We start from the raw sequence: 26,958 nt of genomic DNA, 5'->3' as shown, positions 1-26,958 counted from the left end.
GCCTTGTACTAAAAATTGAATCTGCTCTCGCCGAAGGCAGAGACCCCGCTTGCGCGTCTTTGGCCACCTGCGACTCAGCAGCGATTGTGCCAATACGAACAGAAGCTTCACTCCAGCTACAGGCTGACATTTTGCTGGCGAGTAGCTCATTTCTTGCACCACTGTAAATCGCTCGCAGAGACCTAGAAGCCATGCGCCTAGTGGCTGGGCTGTACCCTTTTCTCCTGCTCTGGGAACGCCAGGACACAAACCAGAAAACAACACAGTGCGCCCTGCAGCCACGCCAGGAGCTACGTACGAGAAACAACAGTTGAAGAAAACAAGGTGTCGCCGAGGCGAAAACCTTGAAGCCCGAGAATATTGCAGTTCCCCGTGCACGCGACGCAGCCAACCCCTGTTTGGACAGACAAAATTGATTACTGAAGGTCCTCTACGGAAATGACACACGTTGACAGCAAAACCACACTGGCCTCGAAAAAACATCTTGTTTTCATGACATCCTATAGCTGACAGAACGAGTGCGTTTGTGGCTCTCGCCTTGGCTCACTCGTGCTCGCAGACTACCGTCTTCTGCAGATTTACGTGGAAACTCACAGGCACAGGAGCTGCGCGATTATGGCGCAACGTTTATAGCACTCCACCCCTCCCGATGCGTGTATACAAGGCCTGCACATATATATATATATATATATATATATATACATATATATATATATATATATTGCTGGACGAAGCCGGCACAGTTCCTTCAGAACGAGGGATTGAAGCACAACAGAGCATGCGAGAGGGGGAAAATTGGAAAAAAAGGGAGCGAGGCGTGAGAGGTGAGATAGAGCAGACAAGACTACAATAGTCTTTGTTGTACACCTCTCGACGCCCACATTCGAAGAGCGATTTTGGAGAATTAATCACGCAGTGAACAAGACACACCAAAGACTGTCCCTTAGCGTGACTAATGGAACTGAACCGGTTGCCTGTCCTTTTGTCTTTCTTTGTCGCCTTCTCTCTTGCGTATTTCGCGTGAACGTCTTGCCACAATAGAGCCCCGACGCAGACAGCGCCCACATCCGCAGTGGTTCACCAAGCTACACTGATGTACGACGAAATGTAACAGCACGAATGTCTCTTTATTTCGACTGGAGACTCCTGGCTCTTTGATCAGGAGACGGCACATCACTACCAGCTTTATTCTCCCCTCGGACTTTCTGCTCTCCTTTTACGTATCGTGTCTTCCCCTTTTTTGTTCCCTGGTTGGTTCCCATGCAGGATCTCCCCGAGGGTACGGCTGCAGCCGCTTTTTGAGTTAGCCACTGTCGCATAGAGTCGCCGTCCGTTTCTTCCTCGGCGTCTTCGCCTGAGTCGTCTCGGGGAATTGGTCACCTCGCCCTCGCAGTGTCTCTCCTTTCACCGGGGCTCCTCTCTCGTTAAGATACGACTCTTCTTCCTTTCGCTATTCTCTCGCCGTTCCTCCTTTCCTTTTACTTTCCCTTTTGTCTCCGGCTGGAGCGACTTCTGCGGCCCAGGCGTTTACCGAAACCGGCTCCTCCTTCTCAAACAGCCTGTTTTCCGTCTCGCTCAGTTGCTCCTCTTTCTTCTGTCCTGTGTCATCGTGCGCGCCTCCAGGCACTTCTTCCCCCCCCTTCATCAACCCCTCTCTTGCCTCGCCTCCTTGGTTTCCTGTTGCCTGCTCGTCGTGTGCCTCCGACCTCCTTTCCTCCCCCGCGACCGTCTGCAGCGCGTCGGTCTTGTTCGGCGCTGGCAAAACGCGGCTCGTCACGCGTGGAGAAGAAGAAAGGGGAGAAGCGAGACGAGACTGAGAAACGGCGTAGCCCAGCAACGACGAAGAGGACGGTCCCAGAGGGGAAGACGCGAGCGAAGCCGAACTGTAGTCTGGCCTCTCTAGGTTGAGTTGAACGATGAACTGGGTCAGATGCTTGTTAACGAAATCATGGGAGATCGCGTTCAGCACATGCAGGCCCTTAACCTCGCCGAGACCGTCTCGATCTTCCAACTGCCTTAAAATCACCTTCGTCTCTTCTTCTTCGTCAGTGGCCCCGACGTCCCGTTCTTCCTCTGGTTTGACTTCGCGCAGTGCGCTACCGGCCTGCTCTCTGCGCCGCTCTCTTTCCCTCTTGTGTCGCTTCCGCTTGGCACGCCGCAGGGCCTTGTTGAGGCGGTGCGCTCGCGCGTCTCTCAGCTCGCGCGTGAGCAGATTCTGTTCGACTAAAAATCGGAGAAGAAGGCGATTCGTCGTCTTCGCGTTCGTTTTGATGCCGTGGGGCAGACTTTGCAAAGCAGACTGCGCCTGCTTCGTCCAATAGAGAACCACATGCAAACCGAGCGAGTCCGGAGCTGTGACTTCTCCTGAGAACGCATTACGAAAAAAAACCAATCGAAAAAGAAAACGCGAACGTGGGAGAGGCCAAAGGAAAAAGCGCCAGACTCACCGACACGCACGCAAGTACCAGAAACACTAACATCCACAGCGAGAGAAACGGGCTGCTCACAGGACTGCTGAAACGACACATGAGAACATCGAACACGGGAGTAGTGAAAGAGGCAAGAAAGGGAGATGCATCCCGCACCCCTTTGTCGACACAACGTACTCCGGCTAGAGCGGGATTCGAGTGTGTGTTCTTCTTGGCGTTGAAAGCAACATTGAGAAACGCGCGACTCGGGAAAAAACCGCACAGAACACATCGACAGAAAAAGCTCGCTTCCTTTCAGGAGACTTGCCGAACTATGGAAAAAGTCCGAAGGCAGACAGACAGAGCGACAATCAAAGAGACTCTGACCATCTGCATCTTACCACACAGCATCTTCAGCACAAACGGTTTATTCCCATATGCGTAGTCGGCTCCTCTCTGTTGCGATGCTTCTTCTTTCCGCTCCTGCAGCCAGGCGTCGAGGTGCGTGATGAGGATTTCAGGCTTCGCCGCCCGGGTGTCTCTCCAGCTCTTGAGCACCACCGTTTTCCCGGTGTGAAACGGAGACCGAGAGTAACTCAACCCCGAAGTCGCCCCCGAACGAGGACACGAGGACTCGCGAGAGACGTGTCCCTTCCCTTCAGAAGAGAGCGTGAGGGACGGAGACACAAAGTCGGCGACGGGTGTCTGCGGAATCAGCGATCCCGGACGCGCGGGAGACACAGGGACAGCGAGAGACGAAGGCGCATGCCGGTCCTTGCGGGGCTCCACTCCAGGGGAACTCGGGCTCGGCTGGGGCGACGCAGAAACCGCGCCGTCGCGGGGAGCCTGAAGATCTGAGAGACAGGCACATGCATCGAAGAAACCAAAACTCGAGGAGCAGAAAATGGGTTAGACAGCCCCACCATCAGGCGCCGTTAAACGGTTGGTCGCGTCCTTCCTTCCTCAAAACAGCAACTCTAAGAGACATACAGACACAGCCTCCTGTTCTCTCCCCTCCATCTCTCGCGTCGGATCTTTGTTTCTGAACTTCTCTCGCGTCCGATATTCTCTGCTTCGGATCGTGTCTGTTTCTCGAATTCTCCCGTTTCTCCTTGTTCCCGGCCTCTCTCACAAACCTCACCTCGTTGGCCCGCGTGCAGTTTCTGGCACACTCGACGCAGGGACTCTTGACAGTCGTTGACGGCGTCCTCTGGAGGAGGGTCCGTGCAGAACAGCTGCAAGGAAGACCCGCGAACGACGCGCAAAAGGTAACAGATGGCAAGGGAAAACGCCCTTCGAACATGAGACAGTAAGAGCGAAGAGGCCGCCGACGGGTGAGAAAGCGATTGAGAAGAAGCACGGCAGTGGGGCGCATAGCTCGCAGCCACAAAGAGACACGGAGACTCAAGCGACACCCGCTGCGTTGCGACAGAGACGGCGCTTCGCCCATGCCCGTGTCGCAGATCTAAACTGTGTGAGCCCCGTCGTAAAACGCAGTGCGCTGGGGGGGAGGCGGCGCGTGGCTGGCGGAAACGGGCGAGGCCGTCGCCGAGGGACGACCACTCCCGACGCGATGGGAAACTCACCAGATGGGCGTTTCGGAGCCAGGCCTGAAGGTGTCCTCGTTCGCAGGTGCACAGGGAAATGTCGTGGAGAGCCTCCCGCTCCTTCTCTCTGCGTGCTTGGGCCAGGCTGTCAGTGCCCTCGACGCACCGAGAAGGAAACCGCGACGTCGCGGAGACAGAGGGAGACGAGAGAGCCGGAGAGAAGGTTTTGAGACAGGCGAAACAAGGTTCAAAGGGAGGAAGGCAACGCTCTTCGTGGTTCCAAAAGTAGATCACGCGCTGATTTCTGCACGGAAACGCCCCGGAAAACAGGCAGAGAGAGAGAGCGACCGGGCTGGCGTCCTGGGGATACCGAGCAGATGGATGCAGGGGTCGACGAAAGAGCAGAGAGCACGTTTTCTCACCAGACAAACAAACGCAGATGCGACGCGCAACCTCCACTGCGAATCCGTTTAAACACGGTTGACGGCCATCAGCGTCTCCACCTAGATACGTATTCTGCCGTCCCCGTCCGTGCGATCTCTCCTCTCGCTTTCCTCGTTTTGCGCCGTCTGCCTGTTCTGTCTTGTCGTGATCTGCCGCTTCTTACCGCCTCAAAAGTTGCTCGAGCGTGGTGTCTCGGCGTAGTCGAGGACCCAAAAACGCCCCGAGAATTTTTCCGAGGTAAAAGTCGACTTCGCCCGCATTGAGAGTTCGGGTGTTGCAGAATGTCCCTTGGCAGACGCCGTGATCGGCGACGAGGCTGAGGATGATGATTTCGGTTGGATGCGCCTCGAGGAAAATTCGAACGTCGCCGAGAACGGGAAGCTGCGAGAGGAGAACACGCGCGGGGCAACCGAGGAGACAGAAACACGTCCGCGAGCAGAGAAAGCACGGCCGAACAAAGACGAAACAGAGAAGCTGCACATTGGCATCGACAGTGAAGACACGGCCGTTTTGTGCTCTTCAGAGGACGGTTGCGATTCGAAAGTGGAAACACACAACTGGACGCACAACAAAAACCGAACCCTGAAGGCGCAGCCAGAAAGGACACGGGACAGGCGAGGTGTAGGCGGCACGGACTGTTTTCGGCTCTGGGTGTCGTGCGAGCTCTCACCAGTGGGACTGTACAAACACCGCCATGGGCGCAGTAAGGGACGGCTCGCAGGGAACGTAGACCGCGGAGGAGGTCGGCGACTTTCTTCTCGTGATCTGCTTTTCGTTCCTTGTCTGTTGTCAGTTTCCGTCGGTCCTCGTCTCCCCCCTCGCTCTTCTCGCGTTCGTTTGTCACAGCTCTCTTCTCCGAAGATCCCCGTCTCTGGTCACCGCCAGACCCCTCGACCTCGGCGAAGAGCGACGAAGACTGGACAGCAGGAATGGGGTGCTTGGAATCTTTAGACAAGCAAAGACGCGAGACACGAAAAGCGCGGCGGAATGCAGAAGACGTGAGACAGCCAGGACAAAAGACAGAAAAGCGGTCTGTGTGCGTCGTGGGATTTCGTTCGCAAACTCAGCGTGTCCACGTGGCGCTGCAGCCACCCCACGGTTTCCGTTTTCTGCGATCTCTCTTCGCGTCGGAGTCTCCGCAGTCGGACCGCACGACTTTGTCTCTTACCTCCTGCTTCTTCCTGGCCCTTTCGAGGAGCAGCGGAAGAGGCAGAAACCTTCTCAAAGGTCGCATCGCCCAACTTGCACACGCGGAGATCTAGCCAGCGGATGCCTCGTCGCAGCTGCTCAGTGATGTTGACGTGCTGAATGGGACAGCGCGAAGAAAACGGGCCCCGCAGAAGAGGCGAATGCGAAAAGGAGAGATATCGCACCACGCGCGCGAGAAAAGGAAAAGAGAACAGCTAAACGAGGACGGCGACACGCGGAAGGGATCTCAGAGCGAAGCAGACGAGCGATGCGCGCAAACGGGTGCATGCGCGACGCTGGAGACACACACGGCGTACATCGACAGGCGCTGTTTGACTGCCATTTCGCACACAAAGAGGGCGAGAAGAGACACCGCCGTGGAGGGAAATCAAGACCGAGTTTCAGCCTACCTGACACGTAACCCAGTTTTTGATCATGGGAACGAGGAGAGGCCGCTTCATGGTCGAGTCGGCAACCTTCCAGGAGGCGCTGTTGTGCGTTGCTGAGAGAGAACGAAAATCGACGAGCGAGAAAAAGACGCAGGTTGTGACTCCTCGACCCCACACGCCGTTTACACTGACGACGAAGCAGATGAAACACACAGGGGAGCGACTGAGCGGTGACGACCACACTGAGCCGGGAACGAGGACGCGAGAAGGCGACAAAAGCAGAGTACTTAGAGAGCGGCAGGAGATAAGACAACAGCGTGAAGCGCTGACTCGGTGTTGATTCTCTGAGCCAAACGCACGCCATCACCAAGAAAACGCAGACGTCGCCTGTCCCGTTCCTCTCATCTTTGTGTCCACATTTTCGTCTGCGCAACTCGCGTGTTTTTTCGCCCGGGGGCACGCCTCGCACCTGGAAGGATCACATCCCAGATCCGTCTTTGTTGAATGCCCGGGGATTTCATCCACTCCTCGAGAGTCACCTTGGACATTCGAAACTTGAGCGCAGCTTCCACGAGGCCAGCCTGGACGCTTTTTTCCGCGGCTTCCTGCGCGGCCTGTGCGGCAGCCGCTGCGGCCACGCGGCTGACGATGGCGCTGTTTCTCAGCGCGCGTTCTTCGGGCGAAAGCGCCTCTGCTTCTTTCTTCTTCCTGGACTCGCCGTCGTCGCCTGTGCCTTTCTTTCTCCCGTCCACAGACGGCAGAGACGCTGAAGCGGCTCGCGCCCGCTCGGAGGCGACCGCAGCCGCCTGCGCGCGTTTCCGCCATTTCGCCGCGAGCAGCATCGTCGGGGATTTCTGGATTTTCCACGCGTCTTGCGGACTTCGAAGCAGCTCGGAGTACGAGTCGAGAGTCGTGGCATGCAGCATCCGCGCCGAAGACAGAGGAGACGCATGCGACGACGACCCTCTCTCTCGATGGAAAGACGCGACGGAACCGAGAGGCGCGTCCTGACGGGGAACGCGCTGCGCTTTGTCGGTCGAGAAGGGAAACGAGCCGCCGTCTTCTCGGTGGCTGTGGCGCCGTCGGACCTCTCTGTCGCGTGCATCTCCGGAGCCTAAACGCATGGCTGTCCCCTCGCTCTCTTCCGTCGTCTTCGCACCGAGCTCTGCGATCGCTTGACTCGCCGCCTGCTGCGTCTGTCCTCGGAGAGACACTCGGTCTCGCCCGTCGCGGGGAATGTCTCTGCGTTCTGAAATCGGCGTCCGGTCGAGAACCCGGTCCCCGGTGAAGCCTCCATCAGAGTGACGGGTGCGTCCGCCGGAGTCTTCGCCCTCCGCGCGTCGCCGAGAACGGTGCAAAAAGAGAGAACGTTCACTCATCGGCCGTTTGTGGAAAGAGCGAAGCGACAGAAAGCGACGGGGCGGGTCGCGCGGAGTCAAGAAGAATAGCTCGTCGTCGCTCGAAGACGAGAACAACCCGCTGTCCGGGCTGCTGACGTCGTCGCACGTGTTCACCGGTTCTGCCACTCGAAACACACACGCGTGAAAAACTGCCGAACCAGACTGAAGGCGTCAGAAAACGAAGGATGACGGAGAAGGCGAAAAGCCGAAAGAGAGAAAGCAGAACTCAAGAGAGAGACCGAACAGGTGTTTGCGTCGTGTTTGCATCCACGTTTCGTTCTGTAGAGGAGTCTCGGCCTCCCCAACTCCCCACATGCCCGCCGGCATCTGCGCCGCGTGGGCGGCCCCCACTTGGTCTGGACTCGTTTTCGTCATCGACTTGTCTCGAAACAGGTGTACGAAACGCATGCAAAGGCGGCTCACACCCTGCTGGGACAGCCTAGTTTTTTCCAGCTACTGCAACTCGACGTCGCGCGGAAGGCGCCGAAGAGACAGAGACACAGGAAGGAACCCTAAATCACCACCGGGATGTCAACACGCCTGCCTCTGTTCTTCTATAGCCATTCCCCAGTGGAGCACGTGCCTCTACATACACATGCATACATACACGAATATATGCATGCACGAATATATGCCTACAGGTAAGTATCTCTGTATAGACACACAATTTACGTGTCCACTAACAAAATGCTTGTGCTGATCTGTTTGCGTGTGGGACGTCTTGTCTTTTCGATTTGCCTGGAAGTTCTCTGTCAAACTCTGCTCACACATCCACCATGCTTCCCGCATCTGTTCTCCTGCCTTGAGTGCTGTCTTGTGTGTTTCCGTTTTCTTTCTGCTTGCGTTTTCCAGCGTTTCACGGCCCCCACTTCTCGCCCGCGTCTCTCGCCGCGGCCGCAGTTTCGGTGGAGCGCACCTTCTGGGCTGTGAGTCTCCGACGGCTCCAGAGAAGCTTCGGGGAGAGGTGGAACCGCCGCGTCTGCCTCGCCTTCGCGCTCGGGCCTCTCGGCGGTCAGGAGCGATCGGAAGACGTAAGAGGCGAAGTCTCCAAAGGGCTGAAAAGACCAGCCTGCTTGATTCTCTTCTTGTGGTTCGCCTTCTGCGACGACTCTCTGCGGATCTCCCCTGGGCGGCGCGATGCACGCCGAGGCAGCGCCAGGCGCACGCGACGCCGCGAGAGAGGAATGGGGCGGGTGAGAGGAAGAAAGAGCATGCGAAGCATACGAGGAAGACGGCGCGTGAGAGAGCGCAGCGACTTTCTCTTCAATCAGTTTTTGTGTCGCCGAGTCGCTCCCGCGGTAGGTGATTAGAGGGAAACGCGGGACAGGCTGAGAGAGTTCCACGCCATCTAAAGAAGATCGTGAGGTGGGTGAAAAGTATACCCAACTGAGAGATCTGCTGCATGCCGGGTCCGGTGAGATTTCTTCTTCCAACTGGATTGTCCCTCGATTGCCGCTTGAGGATTGATGCTTTGCTTTCTCTCGTCGCCGAGCAACCTTGTCCTCGGGGGCGGCGTCTCCTTCGTTTTGGACTCCTTGCGCTCTTCCTGCGAAACTTGCCGAGTCTGAAACGGAGACCACGTAGCTGCGCGAGGCCTCTGAGGAGAGACGAACGCGAGGGACTTCAGACGAAGGCCGAGGCGAAGACGCGGCGGAGGACACACTACTCTGAGTCCGCCCTTCTTCGTTTCCTTCGCGGCTGCTGGGATCCGCGTCAGCTTCGCCCGCTTCGAGGCTCAGAGAGCGGCCAGCAGTCGACGCGGGAGGAGACGCGAGAGGCGAGAATGCCGCGTGCGGAGAAGACAGCGAAGAGCCAGAGGAAGAGCGGAAAGACGAGAGAGAGGAGACAGGGGAGGAGTGAACAGACGAGAGAGAGGAGACAGGGGAGGAGTGAACAGACGAGAGAGAGGAGACAGGGGAGGAGTGAACAGACGAGAGAGAGGAGACAGGGGAGGAGTGGACAGACGAGATAGAGGAGACAGGGGAGGAGTGAACAGACGAGAGAGAGGACTCAGAGGAGACGGAGGAGACAGAGGAAGAGTGAGAAGACGCCTCGTCTTTGTCGCTCTTTCGCTCGCCTTCGATCGTTTGCCTTGGGAGGGAGTTTCGCTCTTTCGCAGCTTCTGGACAGTCAGAGGGAGGAGACGCCACCGCGATTCCCCTCGGAGGGTCCGTGTCTCCGGGCGGCGAGTGTGTCTCCATGGATCGGAAAGAGAAGGAGTGAGGCGGATACACCCCCACAAATGCAACGGCACAGCCGGCCAAGCGAGAGAAACAGCCGGTAGGGAAGGAGACAGAATGTGGAAGGAAAGTGCACCGACGCAAGGGAAACTCGCAAGAGGAAGAAGCGCGCAGCAAAGAAGGGAGAATGGCGGACGAGTGTCTCTGCCGGCCGACAGCACTACGAGACGAAAAGGGGGAACGAGCATCAAAGACAGCGACGAATGTAGATAGGGGATAGACAGAAACAGAGCAAGGAAAGGCGAGCGAAAGGAGAAAGGGAGAGATGAATAAGACGACGGCCTTTCGGTTTCATTTCCCGCTTCTTCTCCCGCCGTTACCCTGTCACTGAGTTTCTGCTCGCCGGTTGAAACGTTTTCTTTCTTTTTTTTCCCATCTCGTTATCTCCGTATCAGCATTGCACAGTCGGTCCTTGTTCTGGCTCGCTTCGTTCGGGTCCATGCTCGAATTCTAGCTGGAAAACTCTCGTTTCAGCCTTCTCAGCGCCGCTGTTCCTTCCGCCCTTCTCGTCTCTCGCCTTTCCCCGCGCGCTCCGTCGCTCTCTATTTTCCTCTTCCAACCTTTCTGTACATACGCCTTTCCGCCCCGCTCTCTCTTCTGCCTTCCCCGTACGGCTTTCCGTAAACAGTCTTTCCTTCCCCTGTTCTCTCTTTCTCAGGGTGAAGAGAAAGCAAAGTGAGGGCTCGGGGATAAGAACTCTAGAGGGACAGGACAGAAGAACCCAAACGAGTCGCAGAGGAAACGGAATTAGAAGCTAACGAAACAAAATTGGAATTAGAAGAAGGAGGCGGAAGGGACGCGACCTTATTGGGAACCACGGGGAAAGGAAGGAAAAGCAGTTTACAGCTGAAAAGTGGGAAGAAGAAGAGAAGTACTCACGTTTCCTGACGAGGCGTTTCCCTGTGTGGCGACTTGGCGTGCTACGCCAGCGAGACAGGCCTGGAGTGGGCTGAGGCTGTTGCTGGAAGTTCAGTTGAGAAACGTAGGAGCTGTAGCGGAGATTCGACAGAAGACGAAGAGACAAAGATTTGCAAAAAGGGGGGGAACGGAGAGAAAAGCATCTATAATAGACCCCCGTGAGGGTTTTCCAGTCGTAGCTAGCAGAGAAAGGTGCGCACAAACTCAGACCCCTGCAAAGCGAGGAAATTCCCGAAGGGATGCGACATTCTCTCCTAGACCAACGGGAAAGAAAATAGTTAAGCTGGACAGAAGAGGGGAACCGAGAGTTTAAAGTGGAGACCGTGAATAAACGTGGACGAGAAGTAAGCGTCGATTCTCGCCGGGTAGCCGTGCATGCACCTTTGCGGCTGAGAGGGGAGGGTTTGGCTGAGGAAGCATGGTCGCCTGGAGAGAAACCGTTATCGTTTTGCTGTCAAATCACAAAGCTTCTTCCTTGCGAGTCTCCTTCCCTATTCCACAAACACACTTTCAGCAGATATATATACATATATCTCTTCACATCTCGAGAGAAAACCGCTGTTCCAGTCTGCCTGTGTGTGTGTGAAACCGGTCTAAAATGAGACACACGCGTGTGTGCGAGCCGGCTCGAAAAAGTTTACCGAACAAACATGTCTCGAATTAAGAAAATTTGTAGGGAAATATATCTTCCTCGCGTGGCAAAAAGTGGGTACGGTTTCATGCATGTACCAACTGCATATACATATATATATATAGGTAGATAAATGATTAGGATGTCGATATGCGTGCTCACGGTTTGGTACATTTCGCTGCAAGGACGTTTCTCTATTATCTGAACGTTGTTTTACTCCCGTGTGTCTTTCTCGTCAGTTCTTTATTAGATCGAGGCGCGAACCGTTTTCTGAGGACAAGGCGACGTCCCAATTACGGATTTTCGCCCGGCGCTTCTCAGTGACAGGGGAACCCACCGTGAGCTGGGTTAAGAACGTCTGGAGACAGTTTGTTCCGTATCTACCACTTAAAATCGTGTAAATATATTCAGCAGAACTACAATGTTCACGCTGACCCCTGATCGAACCGTGGAAAAATCGCAATGCATCCACATGAATGAGAAACCCGAACGAAAACCATTTCCGACGCATCTTGCATCTTACTCGTACATGCACTTTGCTTCGAAGTCCTGTCTGTTGTTTTCCGATGGACGGCTGTCAGAGATAGACTTACCATTTTCAGGCACAGCAATCCACGTTTTGAGGCGAGAAATTCGTCGGTAGAGAAAAAGTATCCGTTGTCGGTCGTTGTCGAAGACAGGGGTTACCACATCAGAAGAAGATTCGCTCACCAAAAGCGCTTCCTTCGAACCCCCTGCCGACAGGCTGTACCCGTTGTTGTGTAGGACGACTCCGCTACATGTCATGTCCCTTCTAGGGCGACAAAGACAAGAAAAACCTCCACAGAAACATCCGTCCTTTCAGAAACCGCAGGAGGCACATCTACGCTCTAATGAACAGTTCAGACTCCTTGCGAGGAACAGGAAAACAGGGCGTAGAGAGTGTCTTGTCGATATTCGGACCGCCGCGGAATGTGGTAGAGAATCACACCAACACGAGCGAGTGTCTCCGTTTGCAGACCCGTGAAAACGCTGCTCGTTTGCTAACCGGGCGCATCTTCCCTAACGTTAGTAGACTCGATTTTTCCTGTTCCTGACTTCCAGCTTTTTCTTTCGCGTGTTGACGTCCATTCTGCTAGAGGCTCTAGCTCTGCCCGAGGGATGCTTTTTTTTTGGAAGAGCCACTGGAGAAAGTCGATTTTCCACGCAACTGTCGCGTTCCCAGCTCTTAGGATTCCAGCGCAAGATCTGTCTGGTGTCTGTCAGCTAAATCGCCTTCTTTTTCCGTTTCAACTTCCGTCCGTCCATCTACTGCGTCAGTCGGAATCATCCTAGGTTGGCAGAGCCGCCGCCTCTTTTCCCCGGAAGATCTTTGCTCGACAGGGAAATAGCGTCCCTTCGTTTCTCTTGAAGTGAGTCCATTGCACGGATCGTTTTTCATCGCTGCAATATCTTCTTTTACACATTTCTGTGGCGACTGAAGAGGGGGACTCGGAAAAAAAGTTGGAAGTGTAAAGGCTCCGCTCACGCTCCACGCCTTGAGGAGGTACTTGCTTCTAAACAACCTGGCCAGGGACGAAAAACAGTCCGCTCGATCCGATTCCCCTCTCTAGAGTTTGTATGCCTCCATCCGAACAGGCAGATTCGAGAAAAACCCTCTGAAAAGCGAGAAACTCGTATCTCTCTCCGTGCGTGCAAGTCTTGCCTTCTCGAGGTCACAGTCTGCATGCTTCGCACAGCATCAGATCATTCCCTTTTCCCGATTTCCCTTTCACTTCTCCGGCTGGATAGCCGCATTCTGCGTTTATGCGCTGATAGAAAACAGAAACAGTGCGAAGTGTCGCTTTCCGTTTTCTCTCGCATCCTAGGAAGTGAAACCGAGAGAAGCCAAATTTTCAGCTCGTCAGCTGATCTGCCGCTCGATCGAAAGAGGAAGTTCCTCGTTCTCTACTTCCACACCAGTTCCTTCCGCTTTTCAACCTTCTTTGTTTTGCTCGCGTTTTTCTCTCGCTCACCTCGCCTTCTTTTTTTGTCTTGCTTATGTTGGCGGCTCTGCACACACTGCGAGAAATTCTCAAAACTTGAGACACGAGGCCCGACAGCACGCCTGCGCAAAGACACAGTTCACGCCTTTCCCCCGTTTTTCTCCAGCACACTTGTCTCTCGACTGTGTGCTCTCTCTAGACACTTTTGTTGTCTTTTCCGTTTATACATTGGTGAAAAGAGTTAAGTAAAAACAAAACAGGCAGGGAGAAACTCCTGTCAGTGCCCAGCCACGGTTCCCTTTCCATCGAGTCCCTCTTTTCCTACGGCTACCCGGGTGTGCAGGCAAAAGTGGAAAAGAAACAGAAAAAAGAAACGCCGTTCCCCACAAACGTTTTCCGTACCAGTTTCCCATTGCTTTTCGACTCCGTTTTCTTTATCCTCTTTGGTTCAGGCTGTTTGGTGACTCGTGGAAACCCGCGGGATTTCTCCACGGGAGAGAGAGATATCCCTGAAACTGGAACAGAAACTTCGAGAGGCCTGTCGATGCCGCGAATTTAAGATCGCACACATAATCTCCAGGCTTCTTCCCTGGCCGCCTTTTCTCCTCCTGGGGTTTGCATAGCCTTTTCTCTCTTGGTTCTTTGTGAGCCTTCCGTTTTCCCCACAAAAAAGTCGCGCGCTCTCGTCCTTTCTCGTCTTTCCTCTTTCTCCTGATTCGCCTCCCCTCCGCACATCCCCCACGGAGCAAAGAAACCCACGCGCGGCCATTGGAGAAGGAGGGCGCCATCTCTTTATCTCACCGGCACTCGAGAAACGCATCTGTACGTGCTGGCGACGCGATCTTTCCCGTCTTCTCTCGAGGGGGGAACGCGGCGTCCAGCGAGAGCAAGACGGCGAAGCAGGGATCGGCCAGGAATCGCGCCGAACCGAGGCTCTTGCAAAACGAGAAGAACGAGCGACGGGCAGTCAGGAAGAAGGACAGCTGCTGCCCACGAAAATTGGGTTGTTTTCATTGAAACAGCGAAACATGTCGCTGCTAGCTCGCGAGGAGTCTCCCTCCCGAATCAAAAAGGGAGAGACACTCGATGGTGGCCAACTCATCCAAATCATCGACTACGATGGAGACATCGTGTATGTTTAAGTAGTCGTCTGTCCCCTCCTTCACTCTTCTCTTTCGTTTCCTCTCTTCGCTCGCTGCCTTTTCGAGTTTCTTCTCTTTCTTCCCCTCCTCGTTTGCCTCTCGTCTGCGCAGTGGTCTTCACGCGTTTCTTCCCGTGGCAACTGTCTCTGCTCCCATTGCTCGGTTGTTTCGCAATTTCGGAGGACTGGTTCCCGTTTCTCCGCCTCACTCTTGATTCGTCTCTCCAGCTGCTCTGTTTTCCTCTCCACGCTTCTTCGGCTTCTGTGGCGCGTCTCCTTTTGTCCCCATACGCTGTATTTTTTCTCGCATCTCACCTGGAGGAATCGGCAGTCTTTCAGAGCTCCTATCACTCCTTTACGTTCCCCCGCTTCTCGCCTGCCTTCGCGCGTCTTCTCTCGGACGGCCGCGTGTGACAATCGCCCTCTTCCATGCCACTCGGATTTCCGTCCTTTTTTCCTGCTTTCCTCCCATTGTTTCTCTCCCTCTGAGTGCAGTCGGGTTTTTGTCATCGCCTTGGTGTTTCCTTCTCTCTTTTCTCTCGCCAGGGGAGACATAGACGCGTGGATGAAGCGGCAGAACCTCGCCGACGTCGGCTTCAACTACAATGTGATCACCATTCTAGGTTCTCAGTCGAGTGGGAAAAGTACGTCTCTCTCCGCGCTTTCCGTTGCTGTTTTCTTCTTTCTCTCAGCTTGCTCGTGCTTCGCCCCTCCTTCCTGTCCCCTCCTCCAGAGCCCCGCGTCTCTGTCACGTCGCTGTCTAGTCTGTGTAGGAGCCCATCTCACCGTCCAGCTCTCGACGCGCCGTCCTTCCCTGTTTTTTCTTTTGTCGTTCGTCTTCTCTTTTTGATCCCCCGGCTGCTGGGCATGTGCGTGTTCTGCTCTTTGCTTGTCGCGAACGTCGCGGTTGATGCCAGAGATTCGCGTTCTCCTCTCGCGCACGCGCTACACCTTCTCCGCTCCTAGCCGTCCCAGTTTCGATCACCCTTTCTTCCTCTTTTCCGGCTTTCGCTTTCTTTCACTCTGTTGCGTCCTCTCGTTCACACTGTGTCCTTCCATGCGCGTCTCTCCCCGCCTCCCGTTCAGTTGCACTCTCTCGCACTCTTACGCTCTCGTGCGTTTCTTCTCCTTCTTTCCGCCCCAGGCTCGCTGATGAACGCACTCTTCAAGTGCAACTTTCAGGTGATGGACCACGTCCACGGACATTCGCAGACGACGAAGGGGATCTGGCTAGGCCGCGACGGCATTTCGGCCGCCTCGAACGCGCCGCCGTGTTTGGTTGTCGACGTCGAGGGAATCGACAGCAGAGAGCGCGGCGAAGATCGACAAACCTTCGAGCATCGAAGTGCGCTCTTCGCCCTCGCCCTCACCGACTGCCTCTGCATCAATGTGTGGTACCACTCGCTCGGCAACTTCACTGCTTCCGGCTACGGCCTGCTGAAAACCGTCATGGAAGTGAATCTCGAACTCTTCGCGCAAGACAAAAAGTAGGTCCAGGCTATGTCGCGACAAACGCGGCTCCCACGCGCTCGCGCGTTTTTGTGTGCTGGCCAGTGGCACAGACGGTTTGCATCCGTTTCCGGCTTTCGCTCGAGTCGAAGAAACTCGGAGAGACCCGGCGGAGTCGCCATCGATCCGTCGGAGTGGGCGGCTGCACGAACAGCGGGGCGCGATAAGGCTCGTCCCCTCCACTCGCGAGATTCGGGCCGTTCGGGTGTGAGGTTTTTTCCGTCGTTTGTCCTCCTGAAATCGGAGCCGACTTGTGCAAGAACAACCGCGTTGTCTTGGCGGTCTGACACAAGTCGTGCCGGGTTTTCAGTCACATTCAGATTATATTCATATATATATATATATACTTTTATATATATACTTGTGTGTGTGTGTATGCACAAGTAAGACGAGTCTAGTCCGCGGCCATGAATGTGCGTATGTGTTGCGTTATATCCTCCGGGTGTCGTGGTGTCTCTGTGTAGCTGTTACATGCACATCTTCACATTTGCATGCAGATGGCTGCTGAGGTGAGTTTCCGCCTTTTGTCTTTGTTATGTCTCTCTGTAGCACTCCGCGCACGCTCCTGCTTTTCGCCGTACGAGACTGGGCTGAGGTTATGACGCCCTTAGGTGAGAGGAAAAACGCAAGGGGGTCTCGGGTCTTCCTGACTCTCTCCAATCGGTAACGGCTAGGGATCGGATGGCCATTGGGCCGAGCCACGCTTTTCCCTGCGTTTACTCTCCCGTGTCCTCGTTGTGTGTCGCCTTTGTTTTTTCTCTCCCTGCGTACAGTACAGGAATGACCCACTGCCTGTTTTTTTTAACCTTTGCATGCGCTCCAGCTTCCAATCCTTTTCCCACACTCGTCGTGCTTTTTCTTCACCTGTAAATTTATGCCTTCTTCTAATTACACCTGTGAGTATGCTTGCAAATACACACACAGAGGTCAACATATATATATATATATATATATATATATGTTTGATGATATAGGGAAGGGGACACGCATAACAGGACCAGCGTGGTCATCCAGCAAGACAGCTCAAATCTATGTATATTGAGGTGTTCCCTAAACGCAGCAGCTTTGTGTTTCGGCTGTCGGGTGTACATGTGAAGGCTGACGTTCTTGGGTGTTTTGGTTTTAATCAGAAGTTGTTAAGGAGAAGATTGCTCGAGAGTATGTAGAGCGAATATGGAACGAAATCAAAAAGGTAAGCTGCCACGCGTTCCTGCCTAGCTTTGTCATTTCTGTTGTCTCGCTCCTCATTTCTTTTCCTCTCTCTGTTTCTCGTTCTCCTCGGCATTCTTTGGTGCGGTGACAAACGCGGTGCTCTTGCCTTTTTTTCTGTCGATTGCCAGAGTTGGCTTTTTTATGAAGAGAGACTACCAGTCCCTGTTTCCCCCCCTTCTTCTGCCGGAAAGCGGCGGTTAGAAAATCGCTTGCTCTTCCATTCCACTCTCTTTTTGCATGCGTTCCGCCCTTGTGTCTTGGCTTCTCGTGTGTACATACAGCCGGCTGCGTACGAGAACTCGACGCCCTACGACCTCTTTGATTTCCAGGTGTTTGGCCTCGCGCACAAATTCATGAATCCCGAGCAGTTCGACCGCGATGTGGCGGCGCTGAGAGAAATGTATGTCAGACACAGATGCCGATGGCTCCGGGAAATCGAATAGGACAAGACGGGAGAGACGAGAAGGGAGACAGACAGATACGTAGGCGGATAAAACGAAACGGCCACAGAAGCGAGACGAGAAAGCGACGAGAAAGCTGGAGAACGAGACAAAGACGAGAGATAAAATTTGCGATGCAGGACACGCAAGAGCTCGAAAACGAAACTCGAGTCGACACAGTCAGACGAGGAAGAAACACAGACAGTCACAGGGCGGAAGATTTGGCAGTGTGCGAAGCTGGTTTGACCCGGCGAAGGATGTGCGCGTTGCGACTGTGTTTTGTTGCCGCGTTTTCTTCTCTCGCTTTCGTCAGGTGGCGAACTTCTCTCCGCCCTCCTCGTTACTCCCGGCACGTCCCCGCGGACGGCTTCGCCCGATACGCAACTTCCATCTGGGTATGCATTTTCTCTCAACTGAACCGCCTGTCTGGCCAGGCAGCCACGAGGCTCTCCGCTGCCTGTTCACTCACCTGCATTGCCTACCTGCATTTCTTTCTAGATCAGACCCGAGAGATTCTAGGCGTGTGCAGACGTGGGCGCCTGTTCACCCAGAGAGCTGTTGACACGTGGAACCTTCCCGCCATATACACGCACCTTCTACATACTTCCATATGCGTCAGAGAACCCTCGTATATGTATATATACAAGTATAGATATACATATAATATATGTTCAAGGTCTTGTGCAGTTTGGCGTTTACCTGCCTGTCGCTCGCTTGTGCAGGAAGTGATTAAAGAGCAGGAGCAACTGAACATTCCGAATCAGAAGGAGATGCTGGCTATTTATCGCTGTCAAGAAATAAAAACGTCGGTCTTATCCAGCCTCGCCGGCGAAGTCTCCGCAACGCAGGCGAAAGTTCAGCAGGGCCAGATGGACGAGGGCGCATTCTCTCAGTGGCTGCAGCGGGTGGCTACAGCGGCTCTCGGTAAGCGACGACACAATCAAAAAAAGGGAGAAAACGGGGGAAAACGAAGTAAGAGTACCGCGCCATAAAACGTAAAGACACACGCATCACGCTGGCAGTTGCGCCTTTCCCAGGAACGCTTTGGAAACCGGAAAAACAGAATACAGTTCAATTTAAAACTGGGTGAACAGATCTGGCGTATGTGGGGACACAGGACGAACCTGAAGATGTGTAAAAAGTAAACGCGTTACAGATTTACATGTGGCTAGGGTGATGAAGAGATCACGCAAATACATGTAGACTCTCTTCTCGGTGTATGCTCACGAGTTCTGGGTGCGTCTCCTTGTGGAACACCGTGTTTTTCTTCGGATGGGGTTTCGTCGATTTCCACTCTTTTCTTGTGCGTGGAATCTGGGTTCTGCTCGGGAACAGCGGAGTACATGGAGCATGCCTCGCGGTACCAGAGCGACGTTTGTCGGCGCGTTAAAGGTGAACTTCTCGAGGGGTGAGCCTCCCGATGAACACAGCGCGTTGCCGCAGACACTTTGCTCTCTCAACCTTTCTCAGTCTCCGTCTTTCTTTTCGTCTCGTTCTCTCTCTCTGTCTTTCGTTCGTCTCGTTCTTCCTTTTCGTGTCTTTCTCTTTCTCGCTCTCAGTCCGTTTCTTCCTCGGGGTTCATTCTTGTCCATCATCCCCTGCAGTCGTCCGTGACTTGCGCTTGCGCTGCAGTCGATAGGCGCAAGACCAGGGTTTAGCGTATCTCGATTCCTTCTCGTTCATCTTTCTGGTCTCTCTCTTCGTCTCTCATGCTTTCCGTCTCTCCTTGTCGGGCTCGGCTGCCTCATCCGGGCGGTGGTCCCAAGCTTTGTTCTTGGCAAGCTTCTCGCGGCCAGTCGCGCTCTTCTGTCTGTTTCTGGTTCGTTTCTCTCTGGAATCTCCGCGTCGGTTGTTCTTCTCTCTTCGTCTTCTTGTCCTCTCGTCTGTTGTGCATTCGTAATCTTCGTCGCCCGTTTCTCGTCGATGGCTTGTCTCTCTCGATCGCTCGTTTCCTGTCTTTTGTGTGCGTCTAAGCCTTCGGATCTCTTTCGTTTCGGCCCTTTTCCTCGCAGCCTCACATCAACCGTGCAGCCTGTTGTCGACGGCCTCTTGAGTCGCGCGCGCGACGCCATCGCAAATGATTTTTTGGAGAAACTCACGTAAGAGACACGCAGCACGTGTCCTCAAAGAAGGGACCAGAACGCAAAGATCGCCCGTTGTCTGTGTGTCTCTCGAACGCGTTATCCAACCTAGCTGACGCTTTGGAGGCACCGAAAGAGGCAGACGCTCTCCGTGAATCCAGCTAGGGTCACAGACGCTTCCCCGGCATCCACCTCGATGTCGACGCGCAATCACTGTTTTTGCCGAGGCGAGCCTTCCCCAGGCGCAACGGGGCACAAGGGCGGGCGCTTAGGGCCCATCGAAAGAGCAGTCTAGGCGCTGATTCGGCTGCGTGCCGAGGGGGTCTTTTCGAGGCGCTGCAAGCAGTGTGCGCTCGGGTGTTTCTGGCCACTTCCTGCTCGTTTCTTGCCCCGCCTTCACTCCCCACACAGCCGCGTTTGTGGCGCCATGTCCTCGCCACACGCGCGCCCTTCAGAGTTTCCGTCTCTTCTTCCGGCAGTCTCCGTACATTCTGCGTCTTCCTTACCCGCCTTCCAGGCTCCTACGACGTTCTCGTTCCACGCCATCGCGTTGTCTCTCCCTTCAAGTCTCGATCGACTCTTTATCCCTTCCCTCGTCCTTCCTTTGTCCTTTCTGTCTTTCTGTATTTTTCCGTTTTTTTTTCTCTACCTGCGCCGACACGCCGTGTGCGCAGGCGGAGCCGGTGGGGCGCGTTCCGCGTCGCTGTCGTGAACCTGTTTCTGTCCTTGTCGCGTTTTGTGTCTCGTTTGGGTTCAGGGCGTCGGTAACAGCCGCGACAGGAGACCATACACGCACCGTAGGGGACCTTCGAGCGTCGGGGAGGTTTGAGGGGACACGCAGAGGGGACACAGCGAGGATGCAGGTTTGCAGTCGGCTCTCTTGGGCTGTCGTTCAATCTCAGCTTTTCACTTTTAAGCGGGGGAGTTTTGCTGCCTTCCTGGACGGCGAGAGTCGGTTTCTCGCGCGCGCAGGCTATGTGAGCTATAGTTCTGGGCGTGTGTCGCCCAGTTCTCGAGTGTGTCTCTGATTTGCCGTTTTTATTCGATTCTCGCGTCCGTTCTCCTCGGCGTCACAGCTCGCCGGCCGGCTGGTCCTCGACGCGTGGAGCACCTACAACGACTCGTCGTAAGCACAGAATGAGCACAAGTCGAAGACGCAAAACAGATACGAAAACGAGAAGCCAAAACCCTCCTTCGGCCTTCCCCGCTAGCTTATACACATCGATATGTGTATCCAGTGCTCTGCACATCTACAGATATATATACATATATATACATATGTGTATATATATATATATATATATACATATATGTAGATATAACTGTATATACATTCATGTATCTGTCTACCTTTTTTTCAGTGCAGAGCTTCTGCGAGATGCGCAGCAGCGTTTCCTGGCTGCGGCCAGAGCATGCAACGCCGACCTCCCAGACGGATCGCATATCGCCTTTTCCACAGAGCTCGTTCTCGACGGCATGACGCGTAAGCGAAGGCGTCTCCAATCGATGGAGTGCTCTTTGCTAGTCCACCTACTTGAGCAAGGTTCTCTGGCTTCGTCTCACCGGCTGCTTCTATCACGCATGTGCCTCTCTACGGCTTACCACCTTTCTCTCCCTCTCCCTGACTCGATCGACGCGTATACCTATAATATATATATATATATATATATATATATATATATATATGCAAGACGTTGCAGTGAAAGTGAGAGCGAAAGGCGTTTTAGGTCTTCGGTGGTTGCACGCCTCAGCACAGTTGCCTGGGAATATGAAGAGAAGTATATAAATGTGTCTAGGCGCTTGTATTTATGTGACTTTTTGAGATGTGTATTTGCATGCGCCTGGAAAGTATTGTGCTGCATGCGTTAGTTCAGATGCGGTGTATGGGCACTCGGCTGAAATCTGCAGTGCAGCCTGGTGTCTCCATTCGGTTTTTGTGTACTGCCGTCTCGTGCCGGCGTTTCGCGTCCTCTGTTTCTTGGGTTTCTCGCTTCTCAGACATGTTGACGAAGGACATTGAGACTGTCAGGGACAAGCAGCAGGTCCAACTCGTTGGCCTTCTCCAGGTGAGGAAAATTGCTAATTCGTTTCCGGCAGGAAGCAAAATCGCGACGCTCTTTGGTCGTGCGTCGCAGCAGGCGCAAGACACGCCTCACGGCTGTGTGCCTCCCCACGGTGCGTTTGGCGCTTGGGGCTCGCCCGCCTTTCCCGGTTCTCGCATTGGACAGGGTCGTGGCTACGCGTCCGGGTTCTTATCTTCAATTTCTCTCTCCCGCGGATTTGTGCGACTCGTCCACGAACGAAAAAGCAATGCATTTCGTCCCCGCCCACCTCTCTGCATGTCGCTCTTTCGTCATCCACTTCTTCAGGGTAGAGAGGCTCTTTCTCATGTTTTGCCCCTCGTCGCTTCTTCGCTGTCTCTCTCTCTCCTCTCTCCGTCCGTACCTGTCTATCGCTTCGCACGTTCATCTTTCTGAACTCCTCCCCTTTCGGTTCCTCTCCCCTGCTCTTTTCGTCTCGTTCCCTCTTCGTTCAGTCTCGCGTCCCTCTCTTTTTCGTCTCCTTCTGTGTCTGTCTTTCTCTTCGTTAATCTCTTCCTGCGGCTTCGTCTAGCGTTAGACACTTTCGTGTTCTCGCGTTCCTGTCCCGTCGGTGGATGATGGCAGACGACGTGCGACGGCAAACTCATCGGCGTGGCTGACAGTCTCTCTTCAAGAGGTGCGTCGTTCCTCCGCTTAGACAGGGAGACATGTGCGGGCGATTCTCTATTGAAACGTCTCACTTCCACAACCTCGCTGATTCTTTTTCCTCGGCTTCTGCGCTCACGTACAGCTAGCCATGTACAACGACAAGACTGTGTGCTCCCGCGCTTCAAGAGAAGAAATCGATAATCTCAAATCTGCCATTCGCGTCTCTCAGGCGTACACATCATTACGCCATCCATATATATATATATATATATACATACATACATACATACATACATACATACATACATACATACATACATACATATATCCAATCCTATAGGGATAGACGGATATAGATCTGTATGTGCAGAAATATGCAGATGTAGGTGGATACATATCGGTATGTATATATATATATATATATATATATATATATATATATGTATACGTCCTCGCATGCGCGTGTGTCTCTATTTTCTGTTGGGTCTTGTTCTGCTGTTCGATTTCGGTTAGCAGCTCATTTGTCAGTCGTCGGCGCAATGCACGGCTTGTGTATTTGTTATTTTCTCAAGGCTTTACCCCGCTAAAGTTCTGGGAGATCTGCCGCTCGAAGGCAGCCTCGGCCGCCGGGGACTGCTTCAGCATGTTTTTCAACGCTCACCGAGGGCTTTCGTCTCAAGACGGGACAGAAGGCTCGGACGAGTCGAGGAAAGTGGAATTCGAAATTCAGTGTCGCGTCCTCGCCCTCACGCAACTCAGGAAACAAATCGAAAACGTCGTCGCAAACCTCCACGTCCTCATTCTCGACCGGTAGGCTGAACGCCTCTATCCTTTCCGTTCTCTCTGCATTTGAATTCGTTCACAATTCGTGTATATATGCTTTATACATAATGGACGCCTCTATATGTTTACGCATATATTTGTGGTAGCTTTGTCATGCGCATCTCTACCCTGCCCATATATACATACATATGTATGTATATATATCTACATATATCTACATATATATACATATATATACATATATATACATGTGTATTTATGTATACTTTTATGGCAAACACAAAACCACATTTGCAGACTGCCAGTGTCGACAACTGCTGGCACGCTGGAGCAAGGGCGCTGTGGGTGTTGTGCGACGGGATCGTAATCCAAGATGATAATCGTGTCGCTCTTCAAGTGTAAATGAGTGAGCGGACCCAGAGACTCAAAACCGTCTTTGTGGGGTTTCTTGCATTCGCCCAACGCGCAGAACCTCGGGCGCGCGTGCTGTCTACTGGGCTTCGACGCAGTCGACGTGGATAGCCTGATTGCTCTCTGAAACTGTAACTGTGTGTTTGTTTCACCGCTTCGCTATCTCTGTCTGGGTCGACCGATCTCTTTCTCATCACTCATCTGCAAATCGCCAGCGTTCTGTCTGTCTCTCTGCGTCAGCTCCTTTTTTTCTTTCTGAGCGCGGCGCGGCGCTCGGAATGTTCACCTTCGCGTGTACGTTATACCTCCTCGCTTTCTCGCCACACACTGAGATAGCTGCCTCTCCGTCTCCCCCGTTTGTCTTCGCCAATCCTGTCGAAGTTTTTCCTGCGCGAGCGCCGCGGCTTCGTTACACTCTCGGTTCTCGTTGACCACCACAAACGCGCAGCGAAAGGCCCGTTGATGTCCTGTTCGTCTGCCTTGTCGCTGGTTGCGTCTCTTCTTCTCTTCTTGCAGTTTCCAAACGTTCTTCAGCTACGACGAAGAAGACCAACCGCGGCAGGTATGCCCTTGCGGTTGGAGTCTGCCGGTCTTTTCGGCCCTCTCTTGTTTACTGCATGCAGACAAACACGCTGTCTCGGAGGACACTCTTTGACGCCCCAGCCCCCGCTGACACACGCGAAAAAGACCACGCCCATCTATCTATCTTCACCTATACATATCTCTATCTATCATGGCGTGTCTAGCCTTCGAACCAGTTCGACATCACGGAACGGGCGTCCTTGTTTTTGCATCCTGCGAGTTTCTCGTCGCGGTGGCATCCTGTATCGTTTCCCTCTGCGTTGTCAGTTCCGATGTTCCCATCATGGGTACGGTGTGATGGATGAGCTGTGTGTCTGGGAGGGATTGTACGCTTTTCGTTTCAAGACATAACAATTTGTGAGTAGATAGAGACTCTCCCCGTGTATGTCTACGTATATGTTTATGCAGATCTGCGTATGAATCCATGTACCATATGCATGTTTATGTATCACCCTTTACGTGAATCTAGTTACTGCGAGTTACATTCGTATATATAGATCTATGTAGATGAATACTGTGTATGTAGTTGTTGATCTGTAACAATCTACAAAAATGTATATAGATGTATATATACATATGCGTGTAGACTGTTTCTTGTCTAGGCAAATCGATTCACGTTATCCGTGTTTTCTGGGGCCATTTCCTGGAGAGATGCCCTGAGGCGACCAGGCAGTTTTAGGCCTTCTCAGTTTCGTTTTCAAGCACTCAGAGCCCGCTGCTCCGCTGTTCTCTGCTTGCCTTTGTCTCGCAATAAGATCGAAACCTCTGCGCTTCGGCAGAGACGCAAATGGTCGTCGTGGTGCCGGCTATCTTCGCCTCTTCGTAATACTTTGTTTTTCCATATTCCCTTCTTTTCTGTGGATCTGTGGTTTCTGGTGTCACAGTGGGAGTCTCTGTCTCCGGAGCAACTTCAAAAAATCTTTGTCGAGGCGAAAGAACAAGCTCTAGGTCCGCACTCCAGACTGCCACGGCGGCAATGCATACAAGCATCCACATGCTAATATACCGACATGTATATATTGGTATAGGTGATTAGAAATATTCGTCCATAGACGTAGACGCAGAGCTACGTATACTAGTATATATAATCCTACACCCTATATACATATATATATATATATATATATATATATATATATATATGGTAGTATACGTGGATGTACGACTGGATATATCCGTATCAATACGTACAGCCAAAGCATAGGCATATGCGCTTGCTTGCACATCTGTATAGATTGCTGTATATCTACGTCTACTTGCAAGTCTAGATACGTTGTCGATATATATATATATATATATATATATGTATGTATATGTATATGGCTAGATAGCGACACTCGCCTGGAGATTGCTCTGTTCGTGTATCGATGCATCTGCCTTTTTTGCTTTTCTGTTTTCAGTGCTCCTTCCTACGTTCACTTGCATGCGCCTGCATCCTCTCTCGGTTGCGACGCCGACGTTGGTGCCCGCGTCGGCTCCTCGGGGGCCGGGCGTGCCTTCTTCGCCGTCTTCGGCGTCGGAGTTTTTTGAGACGTCGGTTCTTTCTGAGTCGGAAAAATGCGAGCTGACTCCTTTTCTTCCGGCGCGTTTCTTCTCGGATCTCCTGGACGCTCTGCAGACGCAGGCAACGCACCAAAAGACGCTTCGCCAAATGCAGCAAATGTGTCGAGACGCCCAGATGCTCCAGCAGGGCCGAGCCGCTGTCTCCTGGCGAAGTGTCCCTCTGTGGGGTTGGCTGGTACTGCTCGCCCTCGGATGGAACGAACTCGCGGCTTTGCTCCACTTTGTCACAGGGAACTGGATCCTTCTTCCCTTCTTTCTTCTGACGGTCGTCGCGGTCGCGGCCGCAGTCTTCACCGGAAACGTCGGAGTGGTGCTCGCCAGTTTTAATCACTTTGTCCTCCTCGCGAAAACCGTCGCCGTTCCCGTCGCCAAACAAATCCTCATCAAGGCTCTGAACGCTGTGGAGGTGGGGAAGCTCCACATGAGACGAAATCCGTACCTTCAGCTGTGTAGATGCACGCAACTGGTCTTGCGCAAGTTCTCTTGAATCAAGAGGCGGCACACACTCAGACCCGTATGGAACATAGAGACACATGATCCATACACGTATGGATACAAACCTATCTATCTATCTATCTATCTATCTATCTATCTATCTATCTATCTATATTCATAGTCACAAATATATACATTTATATATATATATATATATAAATGTATGTGCAGATATGGAGATGTTGAAATTGAACGGGGTATTGCAGTCATATCAGTCGGGTCGGTCGTTATTCCTGGACATCGTTGCAGGCTTCGGTTTGAGGAACGGAAAAGACCATTGTGTTGCTCTTTTACTTTCTTCGCTTTTCTTCACGCGACTCTACTTTTCGTCTCGCCGAGTGCAACTGCTTTCTCGTTTGCCTGTTCTCTTGCGTCCTTTTGTGTCTCCGTTCTCCTTTCTCTCCCGTGCGTCTTCTTCCTCGCTCGTATGCATGTCTTTGTATGTTTTTCTATCACCTTCCCGCGTCTTGGTATCAGTTCGTCGCCGGACACTTTCGCCCGTGAGTGTTTGCCTCGTTTTGCTTACCTTGTTCTTCTCGTTCTTGCTCCTGCGTCTGTTTTCGTTTCAGCCGCAACCCGCGGCCGCGCGGCCAGCGCGCTCAGCGCGCGAAATCTCTGCGAGTGCCCTCGGAGGCGCAAAAGCGCCTGAGACGATTTCGAGGTAAACGCTAGAAACAGGAGACAATTGTTTCTTTTCTCTTTCTCTTCTGCGCTCCTTCTCGGGAAACCTTTTTTTGCGCACGAAAACCTCCCGCGCTTTTCCTTGGTTCAGTTACCCCGCTCTCAGCCGCCTTGCACCACCACGCGCGTGTGTGTCTCGTGCCTTCAAGCTCTCCAGTGTCTGTCGTCGACTGCCGGTCTTCAGCGCCTGGGACACTGTGCGCCTCTCCTCTGTTCTTCTTGTGTCTTCTCTCCTTTTTTC

General features: G+C 53.1%; 2 protein-coding genes across 2 annotated transcripts; one reads left to right on the top strand and one right to left on the bottom strand.

The window, feature by feature from the left end:
* Positions 1-1,450: 1,450 nt before the first annotated feature.
* Positions 1,451-9,577, bottom strand: NCLIV_057830 (conserved hypothetical protein; the record flags this gene model as incomplete). Its single annotated transcript, XM_003885339.1, has 10 exons — positions 1,451-2,364; positions 2,810-3,262; positions 3,550-3,643; positions 3,995-4,259; positions 4,563-4,780; positions 5,070-5,344; positions 5,568-5,703; positions 5,998-6,089; positions 6,446-7,495; positions 8,293-9,577. 10 exons carry the CDS (start codon positions 9,575-9,577, stop codon positions 1,451-1,453), a joined length of 4,782 nt encoding a protein of 1,593 aa, XP_003885388.1.
* Positions 9,578-14,157: 4,580 nt separating this feature from the next.
* NCLIV_057820 (hypothetical protein) lies at positions 14,158-26,701 on the top strand (the record flags this gene model as incomplete). The annotated part of the gene is made up of 20 exons (XM_003885338.1): positions 14,158-14,261; positions 14,817-14,914; positions 15,415-15,757; positions 16,329-16,390; positions 16,910-16,971; positions 17,273-17,391; positions 17,745-17,826; positions 18,154-18,355; positions 18,767-18,839; positions 19,444-19,530; positions 20,270-20,276; positions 20,589-20,638; positions 20,874-20,995; positions 21,511-21,578; positions 22,179-22,230; positions 22,775-23,012; positions 23,913-23,958; positions 24,863-24,926; positions 25,379-25,947; positions 26,606-26,701. The coding sequence occupies 20 exons, from the start codon at positions 14,158-14,160 to the stop codon at positions 26,699-26,701; spliced, it is 2,544 nt and encodes an 847-aa protein (XP_003885387.1).
* Positions 26,702-26,958: the final 257 nt, after the last annotated feature.

Source organism: Neospora caninum, chromosome XI (genome assembly GCF_000208865.1).
Source record: "Neospora caninum Liverpool complete genome, chromosome XI".
Classification (NCBI taxonomy): domain Eukaryota; phylum Apicomplexa; class Conoidasida; order Eucoccidiorida; family Sarcocystidae; genus Neospora; species Neospora caninum.
This window is presented reverse-complemented; position numbering and strand designations above follow the sequence as displayed.